This window comes from Elephas maximus, chromosome 11 (assembly GCF_024166365.1).
Source record: "Elephas maximus indicus isolate mEleMax1 chromosome 11, mEleMax1 primary haplotype, whole genome shotgun sequence".
NCBI classification, from domain to species: Eukaryota; Metazoa; Chordata; class Mammalia; order Proboscidea; family Elephantidae; genus Elephas; species Elephas maximus.
Window position 1 is genome coordinate 101925528 of NC_064829.1, and position 16944 is coordinate 101942471.

General features: G+C 54.7%; 1 protein-coding gene across 7 annotated transcripts in view; it reads left to right on the plus strand.

Annotated features, from left to right (window-relative positions):
* ZC3H4 (zinc finger CCCH-type containing 4) overlaps positions 1–16585 on the plus strand; it is a 47266-nt gene extending 30681 nt beyond the window's left edge. For all 7 annotated transcript variants that reach the window (XM_049900654.1, XM_049900653.1, XM_049900655.1 and 4 more), the window contains 4 exons: positions 6623–6987; positions 7246–7589; positions 11589–11840; positions 12892–16585. In XM_049900654.1, the coding sequence (XP_049756611.1) occupies positions 6623–6987; positions 7246–7589; positions 11589–11840; positions 12892–14414 (2484 nt within the window). In that variant the 3' untranslated portion in view covers positions 14415–16585. The remainder of the gene's footprint in view (positions 1–6622; positions 6988–7245; positions 7590–11588; positions 11841–12891) is intronic.
* The last annotated feature ends 359 nt before the right edge of the window (positions 16586–16944 follow it).

Below are 16944 nucleotides of genomic sequence, written 5' to 3' on the forward strand. Positions count from 1 at the left end.
CCAGCCAGGGCAAGCTACAGCTGTTTTTAGTTGTTAAGTCAATTCTGACTCTTGGTGACCCTATAGGACAAAGTAGAACTGCCCCATAGGGCATCCAAGGCTGTAATCTTAATAGAAGCAGACTGCCACATCTTTCTCCCACGGAGCCACTGATGGGTTTGAACTGCTGACCTTTTGGCCAACAGCCGAGCATTTAACCACTGTGCCACCAGGGCTCCTCTTGGGGGTAAAGGGGCAGCTGTATAAAAGGAATGTTACTTAGTGTGTCTTCGAACACATCTGTGACTTCTCATTCATCGATTAGAGAGCCCTGTGATATGCAAAAAAAGAAGGGAGACTTGGGATGATTCTATTTTGATGGAAACATCAAGTGTTTCTTCACAAAACTTGAGAGTTGTTAGCTGCCGTCGAGTCGGCTCCGAGTCACGGTGACCCCATGTACAACAGAACGAAGCATAGCCTGGTCCTGCACCATCTTTATGATCGTAGATATGCTTGATGCGGCTGCCGTGTATTTTAAATGTCTTCTAACATTGGGGGCTCATCTTCCAGCACTGTATTAGACAGTATTCTGAAGTGAATCAAAGGCTCTTCCTTGGCTGATTTTTCCAGATCACCAGGTCCTTCTTCCTGGTCTGTTTTATTCTGGGTGACCCTGCTGGTATTTGAAATGCTGGCGCATAGCTTCCAGCAGCGCAGCACAGTACGATAGACTGACAGACTCTCTTAGGCAGTTGAGGAAGTACAGGGAAGTAGAGAGTTGTAGGAAGGGGGACTTCCAGGGATGAGACGTCAGCACCCTCTTGCTCACCAGGTAGCACTTGAAACTCATCCTGTTGTCTGTTGTTCTCCCCTAGGAGTCAGGCTTAGGACTTTGGGGGTCCCCAGTTCCTGTGCGTGCTTCCTGAGGTGCAAATGGGGTGAGAGAACAGGTCTTCTTTTAAATGAAGGCTTACTTGTTTAGAATTTCTAGTTCTGAAAACATTTTAGGAGATGGGCTGTTTTTCTGGATGGCAAAGGTCAAGTCCCTCAGGACATCAGCCAGCTTCCAGAATCCATTCCTCATTGATTGGCGTGTTTAAACGGTGGTAGGTGCTGTGTGAAGCGGCCCAGGGGAAGTCCTGTACAAGCAAAAGTGAGACGGCATCCACTCATCACTGGCAAAGTTCTCATCTTTGCCAGCCCCTTTGGGGAGCCTGCTTCCCTAGGTTTAGGGTTTTGTAATAAAAAATTACCTAGAGTCTGTGGGTCATTTTGCAGTGTAACCAGTGGGAAGACTAATGACTCGCCTCGTTTCTCATTTGAAGAACACGATATCTGACTGAGGCCTGCCCCCTGCTGGTGGCTCAGCATTTGTGCTCAAGACGCAGTCCGATAGGTACACAACGCAAGCCATAGAGTCCGTGTAAAATTTTCTAGTAGCTGCATTAAACAATGAAGAGTAAAAAGAAACAGGTGGAATAAGTTTTAGCAACGTATGTCATTTCTCCCGGTATGTCCAAATATTATCTCGACAAGCAATAAATGTGAAAACATTATTAAGATATATTCTTTTTTTGCACTAAGTTTTTGAAATCCGGTGCTTGTTTTATACCTGCAGCCCATCTCCATTCGAACTAGACACATTTCAGGTGCTCAGTAGCCAGGTGGCCAGCGGCCCTCGTACTTAACGACACAGCTCTAGGCTGTGAGGAAAACCCAAAGCAAAGAGGGCAGCACATTTCAACTTCTGGCCACAGACGTTTTAAAGGCATCCGTACCATTCCCTACCTAAAGTCAAGCTCCAATAGATTAGAAGTTAGTCCTGAACCTGGAATAGCTACAGCAGAATCAACTCTGGGTGGTCAAAAAGTAAAACTTAAATGACCCTCTAGCGCTATTGCTGTTGAGTTGATTCCAACTCATAGTGACCATGTAGGACAGAGTCATCTGCCCTGTAGGGTTTCCAAGGCTGTACATCTTTATGGAAGCAGACTGCCACATCTCTCTCCTGCGGAGTGGCTGGTGGGTTCGAACCGTCAACCTTTTGGTTAGCAGCTGAGTCCTTACCCACTGCTGTCAGAGTTCCTCACATGACCCTCTAGGAGGTTGTTCTTTTAATTGCCACAGAAAGGGAAGGACCTAGATGAAGTCATGGCCCAGAAAGTGTTTGGTGTGGTTGACCAGAGCTAGAGACCTGGGTCTCCCAGGCAGCTTTGGGTCCTGGCTGTGGTGCCACTTAGGGTTAGGCCTTTAAGCCATTCTCTCCCGAAATGTCTGTGCTGTTTTATTCGACTTGACTTTCCCACTTGTCGGTAACACTTCTGTCTGTCCAGAAACCTCTATTTCTAGCCATTCAGTCCAGATGTGAAAATGTGCCTGCCTTTGGGATGAGTATTGACCTTACCTGGAGTGAGCAGCAAGAGCAATACAGACTTCCCTTCACCCAGATTCATTTGTTACTTGTGTTTAACTCTATTTGCTTTAGCATTTGGTCTCTGTTTATATATATACGCATATGTGGATCTTTTCTTGAACCATTCAAGAGTAGTAAGTTGTATGCGTTATGGCCCTTTACTCAAACACTTCAGCGACACCTCGTTTTTTGGAGTCAGATTTCCAGGTTTTTTCCAATTGCCATTGAGTTGATTCCAACTCATGGCAACTCCATGTGTTTCAGAGTAGGTTGGTGCCCCATAGCGTTTTCAGTGGTTGAATTTTTGGAATTAGACCCCAGGCGTGCCTTCTGAAGTGCTTCTGGGTGGATTCAAACCGCCAGCCTTTTGGTTAGTGCAAAATGGTGAAGTGGAGTTAGAGGTCTTTTAACTTCAGGGGAGAGGAGAGTCAAGATTGACATCAGCCCAAGGCTGATTCCTGTGAAGTGGTGGTCAAACATACCTCCACCCTCTAAGCTTTTTTTACCAATTCTGACCCCAGCCGTCCCTCCTACAGCACTCTCTACTTCTCTGCTGGGTTCAGTAATTCATTGCAGTGGCCACACAGAACTCACAGACCATACTCACGATTAGGGGGTTTTTATTAGGGAAGTAATGGGCTATAATTCAGGATCAGGAATGACTCAGGATACAGTTATTCAATCAGGACATCATCATCTCAGCTGTGCCTGCGGGCAGGCCTCTTGGCCTTGCCTCTGCCCTGCTCATAGGGCAAGGGTTACAAAGCTCTTCAGCTCTGCCAGTAATTGCCTAGAGGCACCCCACTCCGCCATGCCATCTCATGTTAATGTTCTGGGTCTGCTGCCACCATCCGTCTGCCACAGCTTCTCATTGTCTTGCACCATCTCTGGCATTACTGTTTTCTCTGGGTATAGGAGGTTCTCAGCACAGGGACCCCGGGTCCAACGGACGTGCCCCACTCCCTGCTTTTCTTTGTTGCTCGTAGTAAGGTCCCCTCTCTGCTTTGGGATCGTCTCTGCTTTAAGCCTAGCAGGATGGCAATACTAATCCCCTCGTTAGGGTTCCATACACTGTATTTGCATGGTTCCACCCCAGCAGGAGTTTCATGCCACCTTATTTGCATTGTTAGCAAGCTATCCAGTCCCCTGCGTGGGCCACAAGTACCTTATTTGCATAATCCCACCCAGTCATTTTGTAGGTGAGAGAGGCTATGTAGAAGGGATCCATGGCACCACAGCTAAGTGAGTTAATCATTTATACCACCCAGAGACTCCTAGTCAGGGTTATGGAGGTATGATATGTATCTAGTGAAGTCTTGCCTCTATTGTTCTATGAGTTTTGACAAATGCAGAGTCGTATAATCACCTCACCATCAGATAAAGAAAATCCATCCTATCACCTCAAAAACTCTTCTGCGCTTTCCTCCCCCTCAACCTCTGGCAACCACTGACCTGTTTTCTGTCCCTTTAGTTTTGCTTTCTGAAGAGTATTCTATCAGTGGGCTTCTACAGTGTGGAAAGCCTTTAAAAATACATATGCATATGGCGGGGTGTGTGTGTAGAGGGGGTGCCTTTGAGCCTGGCTTTTTTTCACCCGCCTTGGTGTATTTGAGATGCACTCTCGTGGCAAGCATTAGTGGTTCATTGGTATTTGTTGCTGGGCACTCTTCTATTACTGTAGATGAACAAACATAGACCCATACTTTTCCATTACTGTAGACACATCGATGTATCTTTGTTTGTCCAGTCATCAGTTGAAGGACATTTGGGTTGTTCCCAGTTTTGGGAAAAATGTAGAATTTTTAACCAGTTGACTTGGGTTTGTTTATTTGTGCAGTGAGTGCTGGCCTGTTGGTACTTCGCTCTTCCAGGCTTGGCCACAGACCTTTGCATTTCTGCCAGTGTGACAGTCCTGTCCCTTGAGATTCTGAGAGGGTGACTCTGATTTCTGGAACCCCCTCAGCACGTCAGGACCAGTCCTGTGAATGAGGCAGGATTGCTGACTGCTCTCGTCTGACGGGAAGGGCCTGGAAATTGGGCTGCTGTCCTTGCTGGCTGAAAGGCTGGGGACAGTGTGAGGTGTCTGGACCAGGGGTCAGAGCTGCAGGGACAGCACACCCTTTCTTCTGAAAGGAATATTGGCTCCTTTTATGTATTTTAAATGAAAACGTTCTGGGCTTTGGAGCAACAAAGACAAGTGAGATTCCACCCCTGCCTTCAAGGTGGCGTTTGTGGCCCAGGGAGACTGCAGATGAATGAAGAGATGAGAACAGGGAGGCAGTGTACATCCAGAGATGGAATCTTCTTCAGGACGTGTGGGGTCCGCATGGGATGGGGGAGCGGAGCATGAGGTGCCAAGCCTGGGAGGGGAGACGGGAGCCCCGACCAGGGTGAGGCTGGGAAGCTTAGGCGCCACGTGCAGACTCAGGGAGTTCTACTCTGTGCTGCAGGGTCGCTGTGAGTTGAAATCGACTTGATGGCAGTGGGTGTTTTTTTTATTCTGTGTGTTGAGTATTACACAAACGCCTGTGAAAAGATCAGTACAGTCTTGGTCACTGGAGAAGAGGGGCGCTGGCCGGATTGTCAGTGCGCTGTGCTGAGTTTTGGGACAAGTACGGCATGTTCTGCAGCCCCAAATGGGCACAAGAGGGCAGGACCCCCTGCATGCAGACAAGAAGGGGCACCAGGATGTGGGGGAGAGGAACGGGGTGTGTTGGGTGACAGCTGGGGGTGCGAGGGGCCAGAGGCTGGACCAAGGAGGGCGCCATGGAGGTGAGGGTGGAGAGAAGAAGATTGTGGTCAAGCTTGTTCGTGTATAATGAGGTATGACCCTGTTACCTTTGCCTTTCCCCTGCGGGCAGTGAGGCGCCATCGAAAGGATTTAGCCATGGGGGCATGGTCATCTTTGTGACAGGAGGACTGCCTACCCTGCTGGAGTGCAAAGAGAGATGGGACAGAAGTGGGCAATGAGCTGTTGAGGGGGCCGGGCAACAACCCCAGGCCAGTGTTGGGCGTGGGGATGAGAGGAGGGAGGGGCTGGAGCCCGACAGGTGAATGGAGGGTCCGTGGGTAGCGCAGGAGGCGGTGTGGGGAACACCATGACAGCTGTGGTTCCAGACTCATGACTGGGGTGCAGCAAGGGATGGTGGTTCCTCAGACCCTGCCAGGGAGGTGGGGTGGGCGCCCCAGTACCACGCTGGGGTAACTAAAGGTGTTGGGGGAGGAGGACCTTGGGGAGCTGGCAGAGCACAGGAGGCCCTCTAGGGAAAGTGACTGGGGAGCGGCCAGCTCCTTCACCTCCAGCGCCGCCGCTGCTCTCTGGGTATCGACGAGATGCCCTCTGGGGACCGGAATGCAAAGGGAGAAGCAGGCAACTGCTTCTCTCGCTCATCCACCCAACACGTGTGCTCTCAGTGTGTGCCAGGTGCTGCCTTTGGCAAGAGGTGCAGCAGTGAGGAGCACGGGCAGTCGGGCCCCTAGGGCAGGTGCTGGTGACACCTGGGCCAGGGCAGTGAAGGAGTTCCTCTGAGGCCCTGCCCTGGAGGCTGACACTTGGAGAGGAGCCTTCTACAGGGCTAACTTGCCCTAGGGAAGTGAGCAGACTGTGGTGAGGGCAGCAGACCAGCAGTCCCACGAATGGTGTCTTCACCCTGAGGACAGCTATGTGCCTTCGGGAGATGCTGGGCTGGCCCCGGCCGACTGCTCTCAGTGCTGCTTCTCAGCCCGTCACAGACTCATATTAAGACGTGGCTTCCAGTCAGCAGGTCTCCCTGTGCCGAAGACCACACATGGTTTTCTGCTTGTCCTTTTTCCACCCCTCCAGAACCCCCCATCTTCTCTGACCCTCAGGTGATACTGCTCATGCTGTAGGGGTGGGGAGAGAAGCTGTGAGTGGCCTGACACCTTCCTGCTCTAAGCCTGGCCATTTGGTTCTAGGGGGAGCCCCATCCCCCATTCGGGCTCCTCCTAGAGGGGTCCTCCTCCTGCCACCGCCACCCTGGGGCAGAGGAGCCAGAAAAGTTTTATCTCCTGTGAGCAGTGCCAAGGCTACAGTGTGACACCTCAGAGCTCCCAAATTAGGGTCCACTAAGGGATCTGTGTCAGGGTCCCCAAGACCACCCTTAGGTTCAACGATGTGCTAGCAAGGGGCCTTTTTTTTTCTAAGGAGGGCAGTGGTGCCGTCAGCTTGTGAGAGACTTACTCCCCTTGTGCCCTCTGTCCCCGCAGATGCTGGCTGACGACGCGGAAGCAGGTGCCGAGGACGAGAAGGAAGTTGAGGAACTGAAGAAGCAGGGCATCAACCCCCTGCCCAAACCACCGCCCGGTGTGGGCCTCCTACCTACCCCCCCTCGCCCGCCTGGCCCCCCAGCCCCGACCTCTCCCAATGGCAGGCCCATGCAGGGTGGCCCCCCACCCCCTCCCCCACCTCCACCCCCGCCGCCCGGGCCCCCGCAGATGCCCATGTCTGTGCATGAGCCTCTGTCCCCTCAGCAGCTGCAGCAGCAGCAAGACATGTACAACAAAAAGATTCCCTCCTTGTTTGAGATTGTGGTCCGGCCCACAGGGCAGCTGGCCGAGAAGTTGGGTGTGAGGTGAGTGCCCTGGCCCAAAGCCAGGCCCATGGGGCTGTTTGGGGGCTCCATCAAACTCCTCCCTGTGCTTGGGGCTGTCGGGGGAGGGCCTGGCTAGGGCGCGGTCCCCGCTCCCTCCAAAGCCATTCAAGCCTTGGGCTGGAGCATTGGGCTGCTGAGCCTTCAACTTAGGTTTGGAGCGTTCTGTGCCTCCTGGGCAGGTGGCCTCCACCTTTCCTCCCTACCCTCCTCACAGTCACCCATTCCTCTTCCACCTAGGTTCCCTGGACCCGGCGGACCTCCAGGGCCTATGGGCCCTGGGCCCAACATGGGACCCCCAGGGCCAATGGGGGGACCGATGCACCCAGACATGCACCCCGACATGCATCCGGACATGCACCCAGACATGCACCCAGACATGCACCCCGACATGCCGATGGGCCCTGGCATGAACCCTGGCCCACCCATGGGGCCCGGCGGCCCTCCCATGATGCCCTACGGCCCTGGAGACTCCCCGCATTCTGGAATGATGCCCCCCATCCCGCCAGCCCAGAACTTCTATGAAAACTTCTACCAGCAGCAGGAAGGCATGGAGATGGAGCCGGGGCTCATTGGAGATGCAGGTATGCAGGGCTCTGGCATGGCCAGGGTTACCGGTTCTCAAACAGGGAAGTCTAGGCGAGAAGGTGGGGTTTTTCGTCCTTAGTCCGAGCCTCTCAAAGCATACATCCACCTCCATTCTTGTCCGTCCAGTTGCTTGGTGTCTTTAGTGCCTTGTTTTCACTACCTTTTCGGGTCAGAGAGTTTTGTGGTGATAGTAACTGATTGATTTAACTTCTTGAATGCTTTACTTGGTGTGCCTGGAATCAGAGTGTGGGAAGTTAGGGGGCGGAGTGGGAAGCTGTGTCGGGCTAAGAAACCCATGGTTCTGTGTTAATAAGTAGCATGTCCTGGCTAGAGTGGCCTCCTGCTGTACCATTCATGGCTGGGAGCTGCCCGTGTCCACCTTCGTGACTGCTTTTTGTGTTCCCATTACCGACAGTTTTCCTTCTTTCTTTCCTTTTTCACTGAAATAACACGGCTTATTGGCCACAGCCTAAACGTCTGGCTCTCGGGAGGTGGTTACATGAGCTGGGCCAACACCACCCATTGAGCCCCAGCGGGCAGCCTTTAGAAGGAATCAGGGCATACCTGAAGGCCCCAGGTGCCAGGCATGGCTCTAGGCCCCGGGGATCACACAGCAAGCAAGACAGCCCGAGTCCTTGCCTTAGCAACATCCAAGTGGAGGGACATAGCCAACTGTCACTAAACAAGTAAGGTGCTTTCAGTGAGGAAAAAATAGAATGGAGTGATGAGGGAGAGTGAGGAGAGGTGGGCTGAGAGAGGCTGCCACCTCTCTGTGCAGGGGATTGTGTGCTAGGAGGAGGCCGCCACGGGCAAGCAGTCTGAGAAGAAAGCACAGCAGGCACTGAGGCCCCAGCTCAGCCCAGCTCATTTGAAAAGAGCAAAGGATTTGAGAAGAGTAAAGGCTGCCATGTGGCTCAGGAAAGGAGGGCGGAGGGAGAGAAGTCCAAACACAAGGACAGGGAGGTGTGGGCCTTACTGGGAGAGCTGTGGGGTCAGAAGTGGAGGGAGCCACGTTGGCCAGTGGAGTTAGGCGGTGGATTGTAGGGGTCAGAGTGGAACTGGAGGTGGTAGGCAGTAGCAGGTTTGGGCATTTTGGTTTGGAGCTGGCACCGTAGTGCCAGGGTGAGTGCGTGTGCTTGTGTGTGTGTGTGTGTGTGTGTGGTTCTCAGGCGGGCAGGAGAGGCATGTGGGGCGGTACCTAGACTCAGGGTGGAGTGATTGGTGCTAGGTTCGGACACACGGAGGGCTGAGGGGCAGAACAGGCTTGGGGGTGGGTGTCAGTACTTCTGCTTTGGCCACATGGCGTGTGCGATGCCTGTTTGTTGGCCAAGTGGAAATTTGGAGGAGATGGTTGGAGGGGAGCTGGGAAGAAGGCTAGGCCGCAGATCTGAATGTGAACGTTCTTGCCTGTCAGTGGTATTTGCAGCCGTGGGGGCGTATGAACTGAGAACCACTGTGCAGGCGCCGTCAGAGGCTGGGGAGAGGAGCCAGGGTTTTAGGAAGGAGGACATGTTCCCAGGTGAAAACAGCAGGCTGGCTCCCCCAGCCCCTTTTAAAAAGCGTGTATTAGACGTGCATGGAAAAGGTGGGGGGGGGGGAGGGAGGAGAAGGCCACCTGAAAGCTGTTAACAGGTCTCTAGAGTAATTCCCTTTTTTAAAAAGAAAAAAAAACCACAATAGAATTCGCATACACGAGGTCTAAAGTGTGTAGTCCAGTGGGTTTTAGTAAGTAAAACCTGCGAAAGCCTGACGTGTGTAAGTCAGAAACCTGGCAGAGAAGGAAAACTCAAATATTTTTCACCAATAGAGAGGTTAGAAAAGTGGTAACGAAAAACTTGCGAGACCCAAAAAATGAGGCAGTACCGTCAAGTTCTGGCTCTCACAGGTTTCACCGTAGTTTCCCAGGTGTGTGAGCTTCTCTTGACTGTAAGTCCCATGATGGCGTGACCATGCCTGTCCCCTTTCCTGATGTGTCCCCAGCTCTGAGCCCACAGTGTGGCCTGGAGCTGGTGTCCCATGGAGTTATATCACCAAGTTCAGGGGCTAGAAGAAGGGGACCTTTCACTCTTTGCCTGATAAACTTTCACATGGGAAACATGTATAGATTTAATTGTTTGTCTATGATGTAGAAAGAGCACAGTCGATTCTCATTATTCACAGTAATTGTGGTCTGTAAAGTTCCCGCCAGCACTGAACTAGCAGGCACTGTGGAAACAGCCTTGTTCACTCTCACTGGAAACGTTTGCTGAGGGTGCTCGTTCTGCTCCTGTCTGCAAATGACCGCCCAAAAAAAAAAAAAATGCTGCAAACGGGGGCTCTCGAATACGGAATCCATGACTAATGAGGATCAGTTCTCTTTGTCGTACAGTTTCAATAATGCAGAATGTAGAGACTAAAAGGTCAGAAGTGTCCCTTCTTCCATAATCTCAGCTCCATGTTGAATAGACTTGTGTGCGTCCACCCTCTTCTGTCCACCAGGGTAGCCCCTAGCCACACGCAGCTGTGTACGTTTAAATGAATTTAAACAACATGAAATGACAAATGTAGCTGCTCACTAGCACTTGGTAAATTTCAAATGCACAGCAGGCAGGTGTGGCTGGTGGCGGCCAGAGTGCATACTGCAGACAGAGAACGTTTCCTTCCACACGCCAGTGTTCTGCGGGCCACTGGTGGCTGTAGACACTCTTGGTTTCTTTGACTTTCTCTTTGTCATTCTCTCTCGAGTGCATGCACATGTGCACACACAGTATCAGGGGAGTGGTCTTTTGTGTGCTGTGGAGTTGGCTCTGTCTCATAGCGACGCCATGTGACAGAATAGAACTGCCCCATAGGGTTTTCTAGGCTGTAATCTTTACAGGAGCAGATCAACAGGTCATTCTCCCACAGAGCCTCTGGGTGGGTTTGAACCACCCACTTTTTGGTTAGCAGCCAAGTGCTTAACCATTGCCATACCATGGCTCCTTGGAGTGGCCCTAAGCCTGCTTTTTTCCAAAGTTTGCTCACCCCAAGTGGGTGAGTTCCTGTTGGCGCAGCGTTGGTGGCGTTAGTGGAGGGAGGTGGCTGATGTTGGGCTCCACCTTTCAAGGGTAAAAGCACCTTTCAGCCTGTGCTTTTTTAGATACTGTGTTGCCTTTGCTGCTGTTAGGTGCTGTCCAGTCCTTTTTAACTCAGCAACCACGTAGAACAGAGTAGAACTGCCCTGTAGGGTTTCCAAGGCTGGAAGCAGATTGCGACATCCTTCTCCTGCAGAGTGGCTGGTGGGTTTGAACTGCCAACCTTGCGGTTAGCAGCCGAGTATTTAACCATTCGCACCACCAGGGCTCCTTCAGATACTCCGTAGGGGAAGCAAACAGTACGTGGAGTTGAGAAACGCATGAGAAAGGAGAAGGAGGAGTTTTCCACGAGCCTCTGGGTTGACATGTGGCCACAACAACGTTTTGGTGTGTTTCATTTTAGTCTTGCTGGCTTTTGGCTGTGAGCGTGGCTAAGCTCATGGTAAGAGCTCATTTGTGAGGTAATGTGTTTTTTCTTGATTGGTTATGAAAAGACAGCATGAAATCAATGCTCACCACAAATGATTAAAACAAACCAGCAGCTCGTAGTGTAAAAAGGGGACCATCTATCCACTCCTCTCTCCCATTCCCAGGGGGCCTGTTTTACGTTTGTCTTTTGGAAGTCTCTTCTGTGCCTCTTACAAACATACATACAACGTTCCGTCCTTTTTCCACTTCATCTACATCTGCCCACGTCCCCAAAATCTTTCTGTGAACCTCATTGTTAATGGCTGTACCGTGGGGGCAGGGACACCTCAGCTGGCTGCTCCATTGCCCACGTGGGGCCCTGGTCTGGCGGCCCTCGGGAGTGGCAGGCAGGACCGGCTGTGCCTTCTTGCCCTACTGCATCAGCGGTTGAGTGTTTGAGCTAAGGGCGAGGGTGGGTTGGAGGCAGCGCTCTGGACCCTGCCCGACGTGAATCCCCGGTTCTTCCCGCCACAGAGGACTACGGGCCCTGCGAAGAGCTGGCGGGGGGACCTGGGGAGCACCTCTTCCCCGAGCTCCCTCTGGAGCCTGACAGCTTCTCTGAGGGCGGGCCTCCAGGCCGGCCGAAGCCGGGCGCCGGTGTCCCCGACTTCCTGCCCTCGGCCCAGCGGGCCCTGTACCTGCGGATCCAGCAGAAGCAGCAGGAGGAGGAGGAGAGAGCGAGGAGGCTGGCCGAGAGCAGCAAGCAGGACCGGGAGAATGAGGAAGGCATGTTTCCTCCCCGGGGCAGGCCTCCCAGATAACACCTGGGTTGGGGGGTGTCATGTCGGAAAGGAACCTGTGGCCAGGGAGGACCCCTTCCCAGAGCACACAGCTGGAGTACAGCATGTGCTGAGGAAATCAGATGGGGGGAACTGGGAAGTCAGTGTTTGGGCTGGGGAGTTCTGATCTCATTGAGGAGGGGGGTGGGCTGGTTTCCCTGAGACAGCAGAGACAGCAGCCGCCAGGACTCACTACCCGCGTCCTTGCAGAGCAGGCTTTAGGGAGTCCCTCACGGTCCCCTCTCCCAAACCAGGTCTCAGGAAGCAGACAGAGGTGCTCGCTTACGTGAGCCAGAGGTGATCACAGTCACACCAGCTGCCCACTCACTCAACCTGGGGCCTCCTCCCCAGGTGGGGCGGGACATATGTTGGGGCCCTCCTGACCAGAGTGGGACAGCAGGAGCAGGCAGTCCTCTTCCTGGTGGCCCAGGTCTCACCTGCCTTGAAGGTGGGACTTGTGCTGGTCTCCCCCTAGTCAGCAGACTGCCCACTCTTATTAGCTGTGATGGGTCACAGACCTACCTGCCCTTCCCTGGGACATGGAGATGGTGAGGGGCTGGGGCCCAGTGTGTGAGCTCCCAACCTGCTCACTTAGTGGGCCAGACACCCAGAACTGGTGGTGGTGGTGGTGGTGGGAGCACCCGCCAGGGTTTGAGCAGCAGGCAGCAGAGCCCTGGGCTGGGAGTACCCCGACGCGGCTGTACTATGCCTCTGTTTTCTCTTCTGTCTGATGGGTGTGATCGTAGTGCTGTCTCCTGGGGTGTCATGAGGAACAGAGAACAGTGCCGATAATCCGTAAACGTTAGCCAGCGATCTGTGCTCCGCCCTCCCTGGATCTTTCAGGGCAGCCTGCAAGGGGCGGCGGTTCTCAGGAGAAACTGAGGCTGTGAGGGAAGAGGTGGAGGAGCCACTTGCCTGTGCGTGGCCTGTGGGTCCCAGAGCGCTGGTATGGAGGAGTGGCCACCCACCCTTGACCGCTCATTTCTGATTTTTCTCAGGCGACACTGGAAACTGGTACTCGAGTGATGAGGACGAGGGCGGGAGCAGCGTTAAGTCCATTCTCAAGAGCCTGCGGCAGCAAACATCCAACCGACCCCAGGTCTCAGTCGGGGAGCTGAGCGGCAGCGGGCTAGGGGACCCCCGCCTCCAGAAGGGACATGCCACAGGTGGCCGGCTGGCAGACCCCCGCCTCAGCCGAGACCCCAGACTCATCCGCCACGCCGAGACCTCCAGTGGTCCAGGGCCCGGGGATGCAGGGCCCTCCGACCCCCGGCTAGCCCGCTCACTGCCTGCCCCCAAGCCTGACAGCGGCCTCCACACCAGCCCCTCAGGCCCTGGCAGCGCCAAGGGGACCGGGCTGCCCCCCGCTGAGGAGGAAGAAGGAGAGCGGGCCCTGCGGGAAAAGGCAGTGAACATACCCCTGGACCCGCTGCCTGGACACCCGCTGAGGGACCCGCGCTCGCAACTACAGCAGTTCAGCCACATCAAGAAGGACGTCACCCTGAGCCGGCCGAGCTTTGCCCGCACTGTGCTCTGGAACCCTGAGGACCTGATCCCCCTGCCCGTCCCCAAGCAGGACGCGGTGCCGCCCGTGCCTGCAGCCTTGCAGTCCATGCCTGCCCTGGACCCCCGGCTGCACCGCCCCTGCGCCGCGGCACCCCCCAACCCCCGGCAGCGCCCAGGTGCCCCTACGGAGCCTGGCACGTCAGGCTCCAGCCTGCCTGACTTTGAGCTGCTCTCTCGCATCCTCAAGACTGTCAGTGCCACTGGCCCCACCACGGCCCCCAGCCCAAGCGACAAGCCCAGTGACCCCCGGGTGCGCAAGGCCCCCACTGACCCCCGGCTCCAGAAGCCGTCTGACCCTGCAGCCGCCTCCCGGGCAGCCAAGCCTGGCCCTGCTGAGGTGCCTGCACCGGCTGGCAGCCCCACTGGCGAGTCTTCACCCCCAGCCATTGCTCCGTATGACCCACGCGTGCTGGCAGCTGGCGGGCTGGGCCAGGGCAGTGGCAGTGGGCAGAGCAGTGTGCTGAGCGGTATCAGTCTCTATGACCCAAGGACTCCACACACAGGGGGCAAGGCTGTCGCAGACCCAGCTGCTGATGGGGGTGCCCAGCCCAAGGGCCCCGAGGGCAATGGCAAGGGTACCTCCACTGCTAAGGCCAAGGAGCCTCCCTTTGTCCGCAAGTCTGCCCTGGAACAGCCCGAAGTGGCGAAGGCCAGCACGGACGGGGGCACAGCCACAGACAGATACAACAGCTACAACCGGCCCCGGCCCAAGGCTGCTGCGACCCCCACCACCACCGTAGCACCGACCCCGCCGCCGGAGGGCGCCCCGCCCCAGCCTGGGGTTCACAACCTGCCCGTGCCAACCCTCTTCGGGACCGTGAAGCAGGCACCCAAGCCAGGCTCTGGAAGCCCGTTTGCCGGCAATAGCCCGGCCCGTGAGGGCGATCAGGACACAGGGTCCCTCAAGGATGTTTTTAAAGGTTTTGACCCCACCGCCTCTCCTTTCTGCCAGTAGTGTTAGCCCAAGTGCACGCTCCCTCCAGGTCATGATGCAGTGCAGCAGGCAGAGTCGCGGACTTGGTGAGGAGCCAGGGGGCCTGGGTGTCATTTCTTTTTTTTTCCTTTACCTTCTTTTTTAAGTAGTACTTTCTTTGAAACATGAATTGTATATAACCACCTTTAGTTCTGGTCAGTGCTGCGGGCTTCTGGGCTCCTGCCGAGAACACGTCCCTGCACACGTGAACTGTGGCCTCGGGTCCTCTGGTCCCCGGCCCCACTCCTGTTGCTGGGGGTCCACTGGGGTTTCTCGGCAAAGCTTGGTCCCTCCTCCCTGTTCTGCTTGCCGAAAATTCCTGCCTACCCTAACTCTCAGGACAGAGGGAGCAGTGGGCAATCAAGAAGGCACCGGAAGGCCATTCGTCCTGTGTGATACCAGTGAAGAGAGCTGGAACTGAGACAGTGGAGCAGGACCCAGGCCTTTCTAGAATGCAAGCGTACACTGCCCCCCCATAACGTGTGGGTGGTGGTGCACCACCCCAGGAGATGGCGAAAGTCAAAAACCATCCAAAAGAGAAAGAAAAGCCCTCGACAGTTCCCTGTGGCTGGGAGGCCGAAGTCCTCTGCCTCTGGTGTCTCTCACCTGGATTCGTCTGCGGGGCCCTCCCAGCCACCTCCGTCCAGGGTTCATCTTTAAAAGCTGACACCCCACCTTGGGTCCGGAGGCCCCAGGGTGAGCGGCGGACACGGAGACGCAGGGGCCAGTGTCAGGGAGCCTCCCCAGAAGAGCTGCCTTGTGGGGCAGCCTTGGGGATCCCTGCTCTGTGTGTCAGTATTACCTGTCCCGTTGCGGCCACGCCCCTCTTAGCACCAAGTGTGTCTGCACTGTCTGCCCCAGACCCCTCCCCACCCTCTGGAGACAGCTCACGGATCCGTGGCGTGGCCGCTACCCCCCTTGACCCGGGGAGGCCCGGTGAGTCTTCAAGTATTTCTGCCCCGCCCCCCTTTTTGCACCTTGTTGGTAGGGCACGTGGCGTTGGTGTGTGTGGCTCTCCTGTCCTAAGCCATGTTCAGAGACTTGAAACCGTGTTGGATGTGTGGCTGCTTCCATGGACGGGGCCTGAGAAGAAGACTTCAGGCTGCAGCCAGGGTGGCAGGGGCTCTGCTGGGCTCTCTCCAGGAGAAGACCAGAGCCTGGCCTCTACCCCCTAGTGGGGTTGCACCAGTTGCGGCTGGGACTGGAGTGGAGATGGCTGCCCGGGCGCCTCTCCCAGGTCCCCGCTGAGGGCAGGCCTGGCCTTTGGTGGGGCTGGTAGAAGGCCTGCACCCCCTGCCCCAAGGTGGTGAGGTGTTTGCTCATCTGCCTCCTGCCTTTCTCTCCTCATCTGCTGCCCCACCCAAGGCCCCATCTCTGCTCCTTGCTGACGGGGGAAGCCTGGTCCCCCAGCCAGAGAATCCCCTCCCTCCCCCTCGGTGGACTCGAGCAAGGTGCCTGTAGAAGCCCCCCAAATACTCTTGGGGTTTGGGCCCAGAAGCAACGGTGGGAGGCGGTGCCTGTGGGCAGAGAGGGCCCAGGTCACCACGCCATGATCAGGTTGGTTTGGTTTGTCTTTTCGTCTTTTTTTTGTTATTGTTTTTGTTTTTTTAAGCAATCATTAGTGAAATTTTTCCTTCAGCCACCAGTGTTGGCCTTGAAAGAGAAGGCTGCCGCCCTTGGTGTTTGTAAGACAAGTAAGAACCAAGTGTGGTGGTGTTCCGTTGGATTTTTTTTTCCCCCCACCCCCTTCTCATCTTTGAGGTTTTTCTTTTGTAAAAGAAAAATACTTTTTTAAAAACCGAAATCTGTGGATGAATTAGAAGCTGGAATCCTCTCCCAGCATATTTAGCCTGAGAACCTCATGGGACTATGAATTCACCCATAATCCCCATTTGCCATCAAGCCGGAGCTTTTAAAGAAAAATTGTTCTCTAACCAGGATTGTAACAAAAGTGTAAATACAATTTCAGAGTTGAGAGTTGATGGTGCAAATATGTATATAACGTACTGTATTTTTACAATGATCGCCGCATGACTCTATTCTACCCTTTTTTGTACTCCATATCTGTCTTCCAGCGCGTCACCTGCCCTTTCTCCTGTGGTCTCTTAATCCGGTAATTGTATTACTGCCATTAAAGGATGCAGTTATTTTAAAAAGCCTGCCGGCCTGGTCTCTCTGCACCGCGTCCCTGACCTGAGAGTGAACGAGGAGGAGGGTGGGAGGTGGCCCCAGGGGGTGGAGGGGTGAAGCTTGGATTGGTTCTCCCAATCCTCAGCCCCAGGATAGCAGTTCTGATGACACTGTGGGAACTTGTGCCTCATATGCCTGAGCTTTCCTCCACAGTGGACTGCAGAACTGCCGCCCACAACTGCAGCCGCTGATTGCTGAGTTCCCACTGGGGCCAGTCTCTGAACATCCAGGATCCTGGGGCGGGGGGAATCCCTGAGCTCACGAAGAGGCCGATGGTGAACACAGACTTGGGACAACTGGCTTCGCACGTAGGTTAGAGGAG